Here is a 16,272-nt window from a genome sequence, read left to right as displayed (position 1 = left end):
TTAAAAATTACTTATTTAATCATTAAATTTTATATTATATCACACTTTAATCTCTATAATTTTAATATATATATATTAATTTTATTATATAATTTTTTGTATACATCAATTATTAATTCTTATAGGTGAATTGATTTTTTTTTTTTTTAAAGAAAAGTGAATAAGCAACAATTATCTAAAAATGGCAATGATTTTGTGCACATTGACAATTTTTTTCTTTATTTGGGACTAAAATTAAAATTTATTAAAAATTGAGATTAAATAATTATGTTACATGATGAATTAATTGAATAGGGGACAATGGGTGCGCAATTGGCCTAACGTGTAGAAAACAGAACAGAGAAGGGGTCATGTCGGTGGAAATATATAGAGAAAAAAGAAAAAGAAAATGGAGAGAGACGCCAAAACTCAGCCTCAATCTGCGTAGCCAAGGAAAGGGGCGTGCTGCTGTTTGCTGAGTATGAATATATAAACAACCATCAGTCCATAGCCTCTTCCTTCTCGTTTAATATATTCAATATCTATTCTAGCTTCTTTTATTTTTTTGTCTTTGAATTATTATATCCAAATCTCAAAATTCTTTTTCTCTGAACTGATCTCAGATTCGCACTCCAAAACCCACTTTCCAAAACCCGAAAATTGCTAAATCCAAACATTTTCTTAATCCCTACAACTTATCCTTTTGCTTTCCATTACTTTTTGAACAAATCCAGCTGCTGCTTTGCTTTATATCCAGGTTTTCATGTCTTTCCCCTCTCGCCACCTCTTTGTCTCTGTGTTTTCCTCGCTTTTGCTGTTCTGTTTTGATTGAATAAACCAATTGCTTCTGCTGAAATTTGATTGACTTGGGTGCTCCAGTGAGTTGACTGGAAGGGAATCACTGAAAAAGAGGTATATTTGTTTCTGGGTTGTTTTGTTTTGTTTGGATGTTCAGAAGTTGAGGAAATGAAATTTGCCTTTTTTTTTGTGATCTTTGGGATTTGCGAATTTTATACTTGACAAAAGAGATGTGGCTGTGGTAAGGAGTAGTTGATTCGGGGATTTATTTTTTTTATGAGGCTAGTGATGTGACTTATTAGATTCGTATTGCTTCAGCTGTTTCTGTGGCTTTTGTGTTGTTCTAGAAGGAAAATTTGATTCCAATTTGTTTTTTTGTTACAGGTTAACTGGGTTTTGTCCCAAAAAGGATTCTGTGACGAAGTTTTTCCACTTTTCTATGTTGATCGCTTCATGAATTGAAGTTTTGAAATGTTTATCGTACAATTTGCGAAAAAGGATTACTCTATGAAGCTGGATGAAGTGATTAAGCTAGATAAGATTTTATCATTTTTGAGGCTTTAGGATTATTAAGTGTTCAATTTCAAATTTTGGTGTTGGGATGGGCTGCGAGTGTTCGAAGCTCTCCGCCTGTTGTTGGACTTCTGAGTTTGATGGATCAATTCCCGAGGGCCAAAATGAGGGTGAGTGAAATCTGTCATGTATAGTTCATTATTATTATTATTATTATTATTATTATTATTATTATTGAGAATGGTTTTAATCTTTAACTTGGTTGTTCTTGGTAGAAAATGAGGAGAGGAAGGAAGTTGATGAGTTGCCTGCATTCCGTGAATACACCATTGAGACGCTCAAGATGGCAACATCTGGATTTGCTGTGGAGAATATAGTTTCTGAACATGGGGAAAAGGCTCCCAACGTGGTTTATAGGGGTAAGTTTGAGAATCAGAGGAGGATAGCCGTAAAACGATTTAATAGATCTGCTTGGCCTGATGCTAGACAGTTTTTGGTAAGTGAAGCATATCATTTTCTAAATTCCCCAATTCAATGGCTGTAGCAGCTATTTTTTCTTTAATGCACTTCATACATATGATCACTAGTTATTCACATATGGAATTTGATAGGTGCTTGACTTTGACATTCTATAACTTTAGGAAGAAGCAAGAGCTGTTGGTCAGCTTCGGAACCATAGGCTGGCAAATTTACTTGGTTGTTGCTGTGAAGGGGATGAGAGGCTACTTGTTACAGAATTTATGCCCAATGATACATTAGCAAAACACTTATTTCACTGTAAGTTTGTTTTTTGGTTTCTTTGCTGGAGCTTTAACATTTGGTCTGTGTTATTTGAGGGTTCGTAACTCACATACTTCATAATTGAACAATAATCCAGGTTCTGTCGATTGCAGATGGATGGTTATTTTACTTTCTAATTGATATGTAATCACTTGTCCTCCTTAAAATCTAAATTTGTCTCTCATTGAGTATGAATGTTTTGTGATTCACTTTATGGTAGATTATGGGGGTGAATACAACATACTTCTTTAGATATTTAAGTTTTGCAATGGGGGAATATTTTTTTGACTATAGATTTTTGTGGTACATATATCTTGTGCTTCATTTCTATTGCTTTCTCTGCATCTCAATGTTTGCCTCTTGGCTTGTTTAGGGGAAACGCAACCAATGAAATGGGCAATACGACTTAGGGTGGCTTTACATATAGCACAAGCTCTAGAATATTGTACTAGTAAAGGGCGTGCTCTGTATCATGATCTGAATGCTTATAGGATTGTTTTTGATGATGTAAGTATGCATTATTAATTAAAATGTCGTCCTTTCTTTTTGTAGTTAGAACTTATAGATCACCATCATTGCGTCTTTCTATGTCTCAGGAGGGTAACCCTCGACTTTCATGCTTTGGTCTGATGAAGAACAGCAGAGATGGAAAAAGTTATAGTACAAACCTGGCATTTACTCCTCCTGAGTATCTGAGAACAGGTAACCAGATCAATTTTTTTTTCTTATGCAGACTTCTCCTTTGTGGTCCATTGATATCTATTGGGCGCATGGAATTACTGTGGCAGTTGGATGCTGATTCCTGAGTTAGAGAGTTGTATCACATTGTCATTTACCATTCAAGTTTTTATTTTGATTTTGTTTATTCAATCATGCCTCATTTAGCCTTTAGATATAATAATCATTATTTATTTATTGTTTTATTCAATAGTAATACCCCATATTTCATTCTTTCTGCAGGGAGAGTAACACCAGAAAGTGTAATGTATAGCTTCGGTACCCTTTTGCTTGACCTCCTTAGTGGAAAACATATTCCTCCCAGCCACGTAAGTTTTCTCCTTGATAGGATCAATTTGACAGAACAATTTTAAAGTATCTATTAACTGGACTTCTTGTGCCTTTCAAAAGCGCAAAGTTTGCTCCATAACCCTCATACTCCAACAAGTAGGAGCGTTTAATTTGAATATAATGCGATTTTCAATTGTAAATTCTTAACATAAACATAAAACTTTTAAGCCAGCTCTCTTCTCTATCTCTCTAACCTATTTTTCCTACTTGGCATATTGGATGATGGTATGGTGTGCTAGTGGAGACTGGAAGTTTGGATGGCTAGAGTAATGTTCGTATTATTGAACATGGAAGTACAAGGAGAGGCTTACTTACTATATCTTTCCGTCTTTGCTAAAGAAAATTCCTCTACCCATCCCCTCCCATAAAGAAAAAGTTTGTTGTTGGGGTGGGGGGTGTTTGGCGGTGTTGGAGAGAGAAACTAAATAATAATAAACAATGGAATGATAAAAGGCTTTTTGAAATAAGTATCATGTTAAAACAAACAAATTCTGGTGGTTAGTCCTCAGTGTAGTTCTGGTATGAATAGGGTTGGGCTATTTGGCATTACTTACATTAAAATGGTCCTTGTAATATTGTGGTCCCATTTGATAATGTGATGAATGAAAAGACTTCTGAAACTTAGGAGGAGAATGACTCAGCTTAGACTCAGGGTGGAAATCAAGGAAACAATAGTAATTCCTTCCTTTCCAGGCATTTTGAAAAGGGCAATGGCTGAAATTTGACTCCACATATCTTTGTTTCCTCAGCATTTGTAAGTTGGGAATTCATTGTCGGAGAGAATCTTTAAGTCTAGCATGCTGCCTAATCATGAAGACTTGGGAAATATGCTAGTAAGGTTTAGATGCTTCTGAGTATACTTGAGGAAATTCCTAAAAAGGTGTAATGCCTCAAAGTATTTGGACATACACTTCCTTACCTTGCTCTGTCTTGAGGAGTGGAGGTGGGAGGGAGGAGGAGAATTCACAATTATGAGATATTTACATATTACTGTTTACATCTTTCCATTGATCATAGCAAAATTTTCTTATTGGTGGAAGGGGTTCCAATATCATGGAACCCTATTTTTAAGATTGTGTGTTTCAGATATATTGAGTTGTTGAAGACAGCTCATGTTCAAATAAAATGACCCTAAAAATCTAACCAGGAAAAGGAAAGAAAAAAAAAATGAGAAAGAAACAAACCTGGTCTCGTTAGCAGAGCCATTGCGATGACTTTTTGAGGCTGATTATTAATTGATGATGGTTATAAGTTTGTTGAGGGCATAACTACTTGTTGACATCTTGCTGCTTTTGTAATATCATCTTTTGATTGGATATTGAATTTTTTTGTAACTGATGAGCCATTAGATTTGTTGGGTTCCCTATCTCATTATGGTTGCCTTAAGCATAATCATCTCCAGTTTTGTGCTGGATGATTCATTCTTATCTTATTGCACAAGAAGACTATTATAATGACTGGTCTAATGGGTGTTTCTAATTCATAGAAAAGTGACTATGCAAACCTTGGTATTGTAAAATTGTCTTTTTTTCCTTTATTTTCATGGGTGAGGTGGATTATAGCTGGCTTGTTGGGGTTGAAGCCAACTGTCAATGATGAGAAAGAAAAAAAAAATGGGTGAAGAAAAGAATGTAAAGCCAAGTAAGGGCCAGCTAATTCCTTGTGTAGAATATCCAAATGTGATATCTGACATCATCTGCCAAAAGAGAGCAGCCTATATGCTACATACCTTTTGATCAGAAATAGACATCCTGCTGTTTTTTTTGTTTCATTTGATGACAAGTTTAAATTATTTGTTTTGGAAGTTGTTCTGATAGGAGCCTGACCAAGTGTATTTTTAAGTTGGCAGTATGATCTCATAATTTTTGTTGTGTGGTATTTATCTGAATTTTTAGGATACACATACAACTAATGTCTAATATTAAGTTGCACTATTTACTTCAGGCTTTGGACTTAATAAGGGACAGGAATATTCAGATGCTTACTGATTCTTGCTTGGAAGGCCAATTTACAAATGATGATGGGACTGAATTGGTCCGATTAGCCTCTCGATGTTTGCAGTATGAGCCTCGTGAGCGGCCAAATCCAAAGTCATTAGTTGCTGCATTGATTCCACTTCAGAAGGATACTGAGGTTTGTTATGTATTGATTCTTAAGTAACTGAAAATGTTATTCATTTTAAGCTCATGCATTTCTGAAACTTATCCTACCATGTGTAGAAATCTATTTCTGCTCTTAGAGCCATCATAAAATGGCTAAACATCAAGCAATTCTAATCAACCACTGGAAATGAGATTAAGTAATTTGTTCTGCAGGTTCCTTCTCATGTATTGATGGGTATACCAGATGGTGCTGCACCTTTACCTTTGTCACCCCTCGGTGAGGCTTGCTTAAGAATGGATTTGACTGCCATACATGAGATCATAGAAAAGATTGGATATAAAGATGATGAGGGTGCGGCTACTGAGGTTTGTTTCTGACATGTTAAATGCTAACTGTAACTAATTGATGTTGATATAGTCATCTGGCCTTTTCCTTTTGTCTCACAGTTAGAAATCTGTTTTACATTTGTTTAATAGTTTCTAGTTGCTTGGACTCTTTATCATTTATGTTAGTTGTATGTCTCATCTGTTGCTTCCTTGATGATATTTCATGTGTCACTGATGTTTGATATGATGCCAGAATGGTTGAGTTGTGTGTTGTATTTCACACTTAATGTTGTTTTCCTGTCTTGTAGCTCTCATTCCAAATGTGGACCAATCAGATGCAGGAAACATTAAATTCAAAGAAAAAGGGTGATGTTGCCTTCCGGCATAAAGATTTTAGAGCTGCCATTGAATGCTATTCCCAGGTTAGATTGGTTGCCTTGATTTTCTAGAGTCCTTCCCTTGTGGTTGGTTGAAGTAGACAGAATTGGGGATTATCTGCATTTGACTGCATGATTTTCTGAAATTGGCCTGACAGTTCATTGAATTTGCAGTTCATTGAGGTTGGAACCATGGTTTCTCCAACTGTCTATGCACGCCGAAGTCTATCTTATCTTATGAACGAAATGCCACAGGAAGCCCTTAATGATGCAGTGCAAGCCCAAGTAATATCCCCTATTTGGAATATTGCATCCTATTTACAGGCAACAGCTCTTTTTGCATTGGGAAGGGAGAGTGAGGCACAAGCAGCTCTTAAAGAGGGATCAACACTTGAAAATAACAAGACAACAAATGCTTGATGATAGAAAATGATGATGCTCAATAAAGCTGTTCTTTAATTGCTCTTCCTTGAGATGACCACCAAGGGCAAACACAAGCTTAATTTTGAGCTGATCAAGTGTTGTTAAGCCTCACAGTGAACCTTCGTGTGGGCCATAAATGGTCCCCATCTTCTGCATGTGATTGGTTGTCATCTTTAAGAATTCTTTCCAAAAATTATTGGATGGGTAGGTTTTTGTCAGTGCTGGGTATTTGCCATATTGGGACACTCATTCACATATGAACAATCTACCCTGGTTTCTGTTTGCTGACCTTTTCCAATACACCAATCTAGGGAAATAATAAAGACAATCGTGGGATAGATTACATGTTTGTAGAGGGATTCAGGCATTCAGCTCTTGTTTAAAGTTGCATTTAGAGCGTGAATAGAAGTCTCTGCGATCCTTGTAATTTATGTACAGTGCTATTGGTTGTGGTTGCTGAAGGTGAGGTGAAATGGGCTTTTTATTTCTTCGTATGCTGTTGCGAAGTTTGTGAATTAATATTATTGCTTTCCATTCGAGTCTTACGCTATTTGATTTTTTTTTGTTTAATTTTTTTTTATGTTGTAAGTTTAGGCAAGGAGAGCAGTGGCTGCTGCAACCTGCAAGTTCTTTTGTCTATAGCTTAAATCTTTCTGTTTGCTGCCTGTGGATGAGCTGGAAAAATGTTTTGAACTACTAACCCCTGAGCTGTAGCTCAATGAATCCATATTAATGTCTACTGCTTTCCTTGTCCTACTCTACTGTCCCCAGCTTTTCAAAGCTTTAGCTGCAAATTAAACTTGCAACTTCACATTGTGGAATAATGCTCCCTGTTAAAATGATGACGGAGATAAAAGTGAGCCAACGCAATAAGAAACTCTGTTTCTTTGAACCTTCAAGAGCTATTTTTCTGAGAAATTATGAGATAGTGATTTGTTGATCATTACTGTGGGAATATTATTTTTGCAGTTCAAATTCACCTATGAACCTGACTTAGTCCAATGGCTAAAGGCTGACAAGTGTCAGGTTTGAATTTCCATCGTCCCTATAAAAGAAAATAGTTAACAAATGTAGTAAACAATTTCTAAGCGGTGGGAATACTGGCGCACAAGGGATGGAAAAATCACCTGAGATGGAACGACAAGCTTAACAATGCCATATGCTAAAGTGATCGATAGCAGCTCGACAAATTACAGAAATGATATCAAGAAAATAAAGTAGTCAAAAAATGTAATATAGAGAAGTATAATCGGACTGATAATGCGCACAAGAAGAGGAGCAACAGTATCGTAGCAACAACTCAAGGCACAATCAGCTCCTCGTTCGTGCTGTGCATGTTCAAAAATACATATACATTTTTTTTTTAGCAGTAAAAATACATGCACATAGAAACCCACGAAAGTTGGCGGTGAAATTTTGTTATTATGATGTTTACGTAACAGTGAAATTGAGGGGTAATTTTGTTATTTCGTGATATTTGGAGGTCTTCTGTTATTATGTGATATTTAGAGGTCTTTTTCAAAGGTTTGGTTTTTCTCCCTTTAACGGTACCGTTTCTCTTTTTTTTTTTTTTCTCTGCCAAAGGGGCTATTGTTCTTCCTTACTCATTAATTTTGAAAATGAGTAGAACAAAGTTTCATATGATCAAATTCAATGGGAGTTACAGAAGGATCCTCATGCCAAGGATTTGAATTACATGATAATTTATTCCTGTGAAATCATCTATCACTAATCAAAAGATGGGAAAAGGAGTTGAAAACAGTAACAAGCAATTTTACATCCAAAAATTCAATGCAGAAAAAGGTCACTACTAAAGTGCCTCTAGAATCTAATTCATCTTAGTACAGTAGTTCCTCAAAAACAGGATCCACGGATTGCCCCCACTTTCCATCATACAGTTCCAAAAGCTTCTCTGCTGGTGTCACACCTGCCATAAGAATATTAACCATCATGACCACGCAAAAGATAAAAATGAATAATCAAAGGCAGAGAAGCAATCCCAAACATTACAATGTCCACGAACATGTCTTAGCAAGAGAAGTATAAAACAAAAACAGACTGTTCTAACTACAGAACGTAATGAGGATGATGAATAGTCATAAACTTTGTAATAAGTTCAACAGAATATACGTATATATGATTTAATTTCAATCAAAATTATAGGTTGCGTATAATACAAAATTATTCCCCTCTATCTCTTCAATATTTGTTTAACAATATCAGAAAACAATAAGTAGGAACAATTAGCGTGGGCAAGTATTGCAACTACCTCTTACATATACTAAACCCAAGGCATTCACACGCTTAAAAAGCCCCAGTTCATGAGACTTAAAATATGTAAGCAATGCATAAGCTCAAACCTCCTACATACCAGATCATTCAAGCTTGAACTTTTAAACTAAATGGCATTCAAGTCCATTTCTTGCAGTATGAACACAAGAAGGAACTTGCTGAGAAGGCCATTACATAAATAGCAACAGAAATGCCAAACCACAAACACATCTGAAGCATAATGAGCAGCTAGAATACTAGGCAGATATATCTACTCATTCATGCTTCCTGCGCTGCATATCTGGCATGGTGTTTTCACATTGAAGAAAGATGATATAACAACCTCGTTAGCATTTGGAAGCCTAAACCTTGTAGCTAAATCACAGATGTTAACATCCAAAGAGACAAAATAGAAATAGACAGAAGCACAAAGTAGACTTGATTACCTGTTCTAACCACCTCAGCCACTTCATTCAAGAACCCAATTTCCTTGAAGCCTCTCCTTTCTAAGCCATCCTGCAGGGTAACAGATGCATGTTTTTTTGTCATAAGCAATAATAGGCATATGCTTTTAAGAATATTTCTAAAGCTAAAACATTTGTAGTATCCAAGTTACCTTAGCGAACTTTAGAACATCTACAGCAACATGCTTCAGTAATCCATCCCGAAATGGTGTCTTTAGACCAGTCTTTGGAACCTACTAAATAAATTTTAAATCAGATGTTGCTCTTGATTACAGTACAAAAATGAGGTAAGACAAGATCAGAATATATTCTGTTGTAGAATAAATATAAGTAGGAAAGTTATCCTAATTCAAACTACAGAATAGAGATGCTCATTGCGTTCTATTCACCTCTTCTCTAAAGGTACGAGCTTGGCAGAAAAAAAGTTACAACATGACAGAGTATGAGATCCTAAGCACAATATATATATATATATATATATTAAGCAGAAACAGTGTGTTATTACCGCTGGTGCATTGAAAATTTAGAGTTCATCAGCCAGTTGGTGTTTGGATTACCTTATTCCTAAGCATTTGTCTTTCTTCAGGAGTCCAATCAGCTATCATATCCAGAACATTTTGAAGTGAGATTTCATCATACAACAATCCTACCTGATATTTGAAAGGGAATCAACAAAGAGTTGGTTATGTTTAAATAAGTCAGTAATAGAATCCCCAATGAGAAGTAAATGTGCTTGTCTAGTAATTATGGATATTACTAGATCATGTGAAGAAATAAATAGGTTGCCCATAAACAGATAGAAAGGCCACTACCCAAAATGCTGGCAATGCACACAATCTCCTCCAAGGCCCTCCATCAGCACCCCTCATTTCCAAGTATCGCTTCAATCTGACCTGAATGAAAAGATTAACAGCAAGGCTTAAATAAACAAGAGCATCGAGATAACATGATATTTTACCAAATGGACCAAAATGCACAAGACATAAACCTCAGGAAAAATTGTTGTTAAGTGATTCTCCCAATCATCAAGGGTTGGCAATTCACCAGGAATGCAAGGAAGTTTTCCAGCCATAAACTCCTGGCAAGCAATGAATAAGATTTCAGGGGAAGAATTCAGTAGACAAGTATTGAAGAAAAGACTCAAATTACAAGACTAAGAAAAGATGGATACCCTGAATGACATTCCAGTGCAGTCAATATACTTCTTCTTCCGATAAACAAAATACATTGGAACATCAAGGGCATAATCAACATACTGCTCAAACCTGCAAAAGAATTTCGATAAAAAGATTCTATCATGAGGCCAAACTATTTCATTTTAGGGGAAAATTCGTCTGTGCTTATAGATGGTGCACCTGCTTTTCTGTATATAAGTATTTGAAACGATAAACCTTTAAGCAAAATTTCATCCAAGCAATCAAGAGAGAGAGAAAAGAAAGAGACTAAGTCCAGTCCCCACAAGCATAACAAAAAAAAAAAAAAAAAAAAAAAGAATAAAACTCACCCAAATGAGTCATCAAAAACAAATGGCAGCATGCCGGTGCGATTCTTATCAGTATCTGTCCAAATTTGGCTGCATAGTAAAGAAAATTCACTAAGAACTCCACAGGAAACACATAGAAAAATAACAAGTATAGCTACTCTATGAAGATGTTTGCAAACCTTCTCATGCTCAGATAACCATTTGGCTTTCCTTCAGTGAAAGGTGAATTTGCAAATAGAGCTGTTGCTATCTATTAATTTGCACTAGTTAGATATAATGGAATTGTAGAAACTTCAAGTTAAAAACAGGATCTGACAAAATTTCTCACCGGCTGCAAAGCAAGACCAGCGTGAAATTTCCTTATCATGTCATCCTCAGAACTGAAATCCAGATTAACCTATTGAAAATGAATTTTGACACACAAGAGTCACTACTATTTTTTCAAAAATAATTTTTTTTTGACAGAATCACGAAAACATTCAAGATTAAATTACTAAAAATTTGCTGGCAGTGAAGAGTATGCTTCAGAATAGCCAAATCATCTAACCTGGACAGTGCATGTCCTAAACATCATATCAAGTCCTAATGAGCCAACTTTAGGCATGTAATTCCTCATGATCTCATATCTTCCCTGAGATAAATACACATCACCACTTAAGTAATCAAAGTTTCCAAAAGCAACCATAATTTGATGGAGAAAAAGGGTCAGAAATACAGAGCAGAAAATATGAAAAGGAGTGCCAACACATTATAGGACATGGTGGAAAGGCAACCTATGTGACTAATTCCAATACTTAGAATCAGATCACTAGGTTTCTGGAGCTTTTTCCAACTTGCTGTAGAATATTGGATCATTCTACAATTGTTGTTCTAGAAAGCTAACAAGAAATAATGGAGGGTGATATTGGCTGAATAAAAAGAGTTTGCAATGAATTTGTGGTTGGCTAAATAAATAGAGCCCGTAATGAAAATTCAATGTGCAAAATCTAAATTTACCAATGGAAAAATAGGCAAGAATATAAAATGCTTGATGTTTCTCCCGACCCTTCCCTCCTCCAACCCAAGATAAAAAGCAGGGGAAAAGGGAAAAACATCATTTAATATTTTCTTATGAACATACCTTTCATTTGCTTGATGCCAATTACCAACATATGTTTTACTTAAAGCCATGTATTGAGGAATTAACATTTTCCATTCCAGGATCTACTACTTAGGAATCGAGGAATCAATGTATTTTCCATAACTTGCATCTTTGAAAAGGGAATAAAATAATACCTTGGGCATAACGGGTATGTCTTTAAGTCCCCATTTGGGCTGGAAGCCAATTCCTAAGAATCCAATTCCCATTTCCTCTGCAACAGCTTTCACCTGGTAAAAATATAGGCATATGATGACCACATTAAGCTTAAACAGCATATCCTATATGCTCATCACAAGAGATCAGGCATTCCCGTTAGGTTGTGATGACAAAGATGATAACAAACAGAACAAATGAAGATAAAATTAAAAACACCACCAAGTACCAACTGAATTTGAATCAAGTTTAGGCCATTTTTGTTCGATATTAAAAGGAATAGTATTAATAATGGAAAAGGTCAAAATAAGAGATAAAAAAAGGAGTAAAACACATCTAATCTGATCTAGAGAAATGTTGGAAAGTAACTTCACAAGTACAGCATCACAATTCTTCATATGATTTTTTTTTTCCTTCATTTTATTGTTAAAAAAAAAAAAATAAGAGGGACAGAAGAAAGAAAGTAGTCAGATTGATCTACTGCTTCATAAAGCAAACGAATTATAGTAGCCAATGCATGTGAAAACTTATCACAATCAACAGAACCATCATTGTTGAACAACTATTTCTCCTTGTTATTTGCTGATAAAATGATCACATAATAACTAGAAAGGGCTGAATGCATCTACAGAGAAACAAGAGAATAAACTATAGGCCAGAAGAGGATGATTTAGGAGTTTATTTGATAGAATGACCATATGGCGGCTCAAAAAGAAGTTGTCACCGCTACTGACCTCCCCCACCATGCAAGAAACCCATTTGAGAGTCCAGCAGTTAACTTTATACAAAGAACTCCTGGTAGTGATGAGTTTGTGAAGAAATAATATGCTAAGAATATGTGGTGCAATTTTCCAAAAATAACTTATCTTGTTACAAAAGAAATATAAGATGACGACAATCACTACAGTTCATTATTCACCTGCCAGATGGCTTAAATTATGAAGAAAGATAACAAGATTGTTCATGCAAATGCTAGAAATATAATATTTCAACCTACCTGATAAAGGTGTGAATTAACTTCTGCACAAGTTTGATGCAAAGTTTCAAGTGGTGCACCACTAAGCTCAAACTGACCACCTGGCTCTAGTGATATGCTCTGCTTTCCCTGGCATACAACCAAATAAAGTTATTATAAAAACCTTGCCAACAACATATGAATTAATTTTCTTAATAGTTGTTGCAACACATGCCATTGAGAAAATAATAAAAGAAAGTCGTTTTTTTCTCCAATAGAATATTGCACATTACCATTCAAATGTGTCATAACATACAAACAATGCAAAGAAGTACAAGATGTAAAACATACATGCATACAAGATGCAGGTTTTCGTGAAAGGAAACAGAGATAAATAAAACAATCAGTTTACCTGTTTGAGTCCTATAATATTTTCACCTTCCATTATTTTCTCCCAATCAAATCTCTCAGCAATACCATTAAGCAAGTCTGCTATTTGTTCATATTTCATAGGGCGTAAAGTTTGAAGTTCAAATCCAAACTTCTCGTGTTCTGTACCTATTCTGTGAAGAACCACATATTTCACTTAGCAAATAACTAGTTTGAGAAAAAACCTCAAATCAAACACAAAATCCTCAATATTGAAAATAACAACCCAAATAAACAGAAGCAACATTTAACAGCTCTGTTATTACAGACAAGCAGTAAGAAAATCTTCTTCAATAGAAGGTACTTGTGATGAAACTTTAAAAGCATAAAAGTAACACGGTATTCACAAGAGTGCTGACAGTAGAAAATATGAGCTAGAATATAAACCTCCATGTAAACTTCAGGCAATTGTAAGTAATCAGCTAACTTTCAAAGTAGAAGTTTATTTACAGATGATAGCATCATGGTAAGACACCTATAATGAACAGAACAATCTATCTCAAGCTAAATTCCACAGTCTAGAAGGGAACACATCAAATGGGCTAATGATGAGACAACCAACGTAAGATTTTCTCTCACAAAACCAATAAGCAAAAAATAACAGCAATTGATGCCTTTGATTAAATCTTAATTAAATAGTACAAGTATTGATCAAAACATGTTTGTACCTCCATTTTTCCTTAGGCTTGCATCCAGAGGCAAGATATCCTACAAGATCCTCTTTTGTTAGCGGTTCTGCAGCAATCACTGTATCCTCTGTAGGAGGGCTTGCAGCAACAACCATTTGATCCCCTCTTCTCATTTTTACCCACTCTCTTGGAACCCAAGACGTCTTGATAAAGTTACATGACAATGACGCGAATCTAACACATGTTTCCTTCAGTTTAGATGCCTCCATGCTAATAGTCACACCAAAAACCGCATTTTGACCAGTTTTACAGCGTGTTAGCTCAGTGGGAACACAACATGATGGGCCTGCCTGAGAAACAAGCGCCATGCCTGCAATAATGCAAATCCATCAGTTAAATTACAATTTACAATTTATAAATCAGCATCCAAAAGCTACATAGCTCAAAAGAATGAACATATCGGGCTTCAATTTCACAAAATTGTATGACACCAGAAATAGATAGTTAAGAAGCTTATTTAGCTTCACTCAAAGTCACTTGGACATTGAAAAACATTTTAATCATTTAAATGTGCTCCACACGGTATCTTACAGATAGGGACATTTTCAAACCTTTTGATTTTGGCAATTGGAGAACATGATGGGGTCAATACCAGGACTGATCAAATGGAGTACTTACCATTATTTCTTTTTCTTTTTTTGCTTATTCATAATATAAGCACATTCAGCTAAGACATCCAGAACGCCAAGAAAGGCGAGGTATAAGTCAAAAGACGGAGGTAAGGCAATCACCAAAACAAACAACACTAAACAGCATCAAATGAACTGGAATCACATCGTAATTCATCAACAATAACAAAAATAGCATTTCAGACCTACCTAAATTCAATTCCTAAAAAATACATGCGAAACAAAAACAAATAAATCTTTGGACAAACGAAATGAGCTAGTTCTCCGTCAAACACGCGCAATACAGGAGATGGAGAAGAGAATAATACCTAAGTGAATTTTAAAGTATGGATGTGAAAAAGGCGATGAGATTAGGGTTACAAAGTTGGAATCTATGAGCTTTTTAGGCTTCGGGGTGAGACTCCTTAGCCTCTCAATGGAGAGATGTACAGAGAAGGGAAGCTTTCTTTTTGAGAAGACAGCCGTTCAAGGAGTAGAGGAAGAAAAGTTGAGCTTCTTTCCGCAAAAAGCAGGGTGATGAGTAATCAAGTGGCGTCGCAAGAGCGAGGATTTAATGGAGCGGCACTATATTGCTAGTCAACTTTTTAGATTCTCGGGCATAATCGTGGAGAAATTATATAATTACAATATATTTAATTTTTATTTAATTATTATTTATTTACTATTTCGTGTGAAATGAAATTATAGTAATATTATATAATTTCTCCATAATCATGAGCAATTATTCAGTACATTTGCATCACAGCCACCCTTATATGTGCATGTATTTGCATTTTTACAAAAAAAAAAAATTTACATTTTATGAAATATCATTTTTAGTACTTTCTATATTTATTATAAAATTGTCTTATAATAATTATGATTTTTCATCTTAAAAACGGAAATAAATTTAAAATATATAATATATAATAAATTTAATTGATATTTATATTTTTTTATACTAAATAAATAAATGAGTAAGACATGTATATATTCATAAAAATTATTATTATCCTAAAATAATTTGATAAGATTTTGAATCTATTTATAATATTTTACATGTATCAAGTAAATATTGACCCACTAATCCTGCAAACAAGGACCCTGCCCTACTTAGGAAGGTGGATTTTTCCCTAGCCTACGCAATGTCCTTTATTAGTGTGCTTCTTCACAATAAGTAGCTGTAATACTGCATCCCAAAGAGAAAATGGTCTATTTAGCCAAGGAATACCCTATTACTCCCATTATCCCAAATCCCTTAGCCACGTGTCGCTATTTTATATACCCATCAAGTCGTTAGTTATCACTTTTATTTCAACTCTATAATAAAAATAAAAATAGAAGTTATTTTATCACTTTTATTTTTTGAACAATTATTATTAGATAAATTAGTGATTATTTATTCAATTAAATTATAAATAAAATAATAAAAAGAAAGTAATTATCAGAATATTAATTCATTATTTTTTTTTTGAATTTGTTATATTTTTTTCAAATAAATTTATTTTTTCAATAACTATCATATGATGCATTGATGATATTGAATTTAACGATGAAAATGATAAAATTTGTATAAGATAAATTAAAAATAAACAAAATCACATAAGACACGTTTCTTTTACTTGTTTTTGTTTATAACGTTTTCAATATTTTTTTTAATTGAGAAAATTTAGCATCTTTTTTTTTTAATAAAACATTTTACTTATTATTAA

General features: G+C 34.6%; 2 protein-coding genes across 3 annotated transcripts; one reads left to right on the top strand and one right to left on the bottom strand.

Annotated features, from left to right (window-relative positions):
- The first annotated feature begins 376 nt into the window (after positions 1-376).
- On the top strand, positions 377-6,912 carry LOC110656059 (serine/threonine-protein kinase BSK7). Its single transcript, XM_021812588.2, has 11 exons — positions 377-891; positions 1,162-1,460; positions 1,566-1,786; positions 1,932-2,067; positions 2,444-2,577; positions 2,667-2,772; positions 3,031-3,116; positions 5,083-5,271; positions 5,454-5,606; positions 5,876-5,989; positions 6,119-6,912. Exons 2-11 carry the CDS (start codon positions 1,379-1,381, stop codon positions 6,362-6,364), a joined length of 1,467 nt encoding a protein of 488 aa, XP_021668280.1. The 5' UTR covers positions 377-891; positions 1,162-1,378; the 3' UTR covers positions 6,365-6,912.
- A 1,066-nt stretch (positions 6,913-7,978) lies between these two features.
- On the bottom strand, positions 7,979-15,151 carry LOC110656058 (glutamate--cysteine ligase, chloroplastic). Of its 2 annotated transcripts, XM_021812587.2 has the most exons (16): positions 14,890-15,151; positions 13,932-14,262; positions 13,247-13,397; positions 12,877-12,984; positions 11,861-11,953; positions 11,133-11,216; positions 10,914-10,982; positions 10,765-10,835; positions 10,607-10,675; positions 10,274-10,367; positions 10,091-10,180; positions 9,915-9,995; positions 9,660-9,752; positions 9,255-9,335; positions 9,085-9,154; positions 7,979-8,294 (listed from the first exon to the last, which is right to left on the bottom strand). In XM_021812587.2, exons 2-16 carry the CDS (start codon positions 14,258-14,260, stop codon positions 8,206-8,208), a joined length of 1,572 nt encoding a protein of 523 aa, XP_021668279.2. In that variant the 5' UTR covers positions 14,261-14,262; positions 14,890-15,151; the 3' UTR covers positions 7,979-8,205. The 2 variants fall into 2 exon arrangements, 1 of the variants encoding a protein (XP_021668279.2); XR_002495061.2 differs by lacking the exon at positions 7,979-8,294 and having other exon boundaries at positions 9,121-9,154; positions 9,255-9,338; positions 14,890-15,136.
- Between the last annotated feature and the right edge of the window lie 1,121 nt (positions 15,152-16,272).

Source organism: Hevea brasiliensis, chromosome 16, assembly GCF_030052815.1.
Source record: "Hevea brasiliensis isolate MT/VB/25A 57/8 chromosome 16, ASM3005281v1, whole genome shotgun sequence".
Taxonomy (NCBI): domain Eukaryota; kingdom Viridiplantae; phylum Streptophyta; class Magnoliopsida; order Malpighiales; family Euphorbiaceae; genus Hevea; species Hevea brasiliensis.
The sequence above is the reverse complement of the archived record's forward strand: the minus strand, read 5'-3'. Positions and strand labels throughout refer to the sequence as shown.

What these genes read in the sequence shown, in the direction of transcription:
- LOC110656059 (XM_021812588.2), top strand. Translation starts at nt 1,379, where the DNA reads ATGGGCTGCGAGTGTTCGAAGCTCTCCGCCTGTTGTTGGACTTCTGAG. An exon ending in TCCCGAGGGCCAAAATGAGG is followed by an intron (nt 1,461 to 1,565) that starts GTGAGTGAAATC and finishes TGTTCTTGGTAG; the next exon opens with AAAATGAGGAGAGGAAGGAA. An exon ending in AACATATTCCTCCCAGCCAC is followed by an intron (nt 3,117 to 5,082) that starts GTAAGTTTTCTC and finishes TATTTACTTCAG; the next exon opens with GCTTTGGACTTAATAAGGGA.
- LOC110656058 (XM_021812587.2), bottom strand. Translation starts at nt 14,260, where the DNA reads ATGGCGCTTGTTTCTCAGGCAGGCCCATCATGTTGTGTTCCCACTGAG. An exon ending in GCACTGGAATGTCATTCAGG is followed by an intron (nt 10,181 to 10,273) that starts GTATCCATCTTT and finishes ATTGCTTGCCAG; the next exon opens with GAGTTTATGGCTGGAAAACT. An exon ending in TAACAACAATTTTTCCTGAG is followed by an intron (nt 9,996 to 10,090) that starts GTTTATGTCTTG and finishes CTTTTCATTCAG; the next exon opens with GTCAGATTGAAGCGATACTT.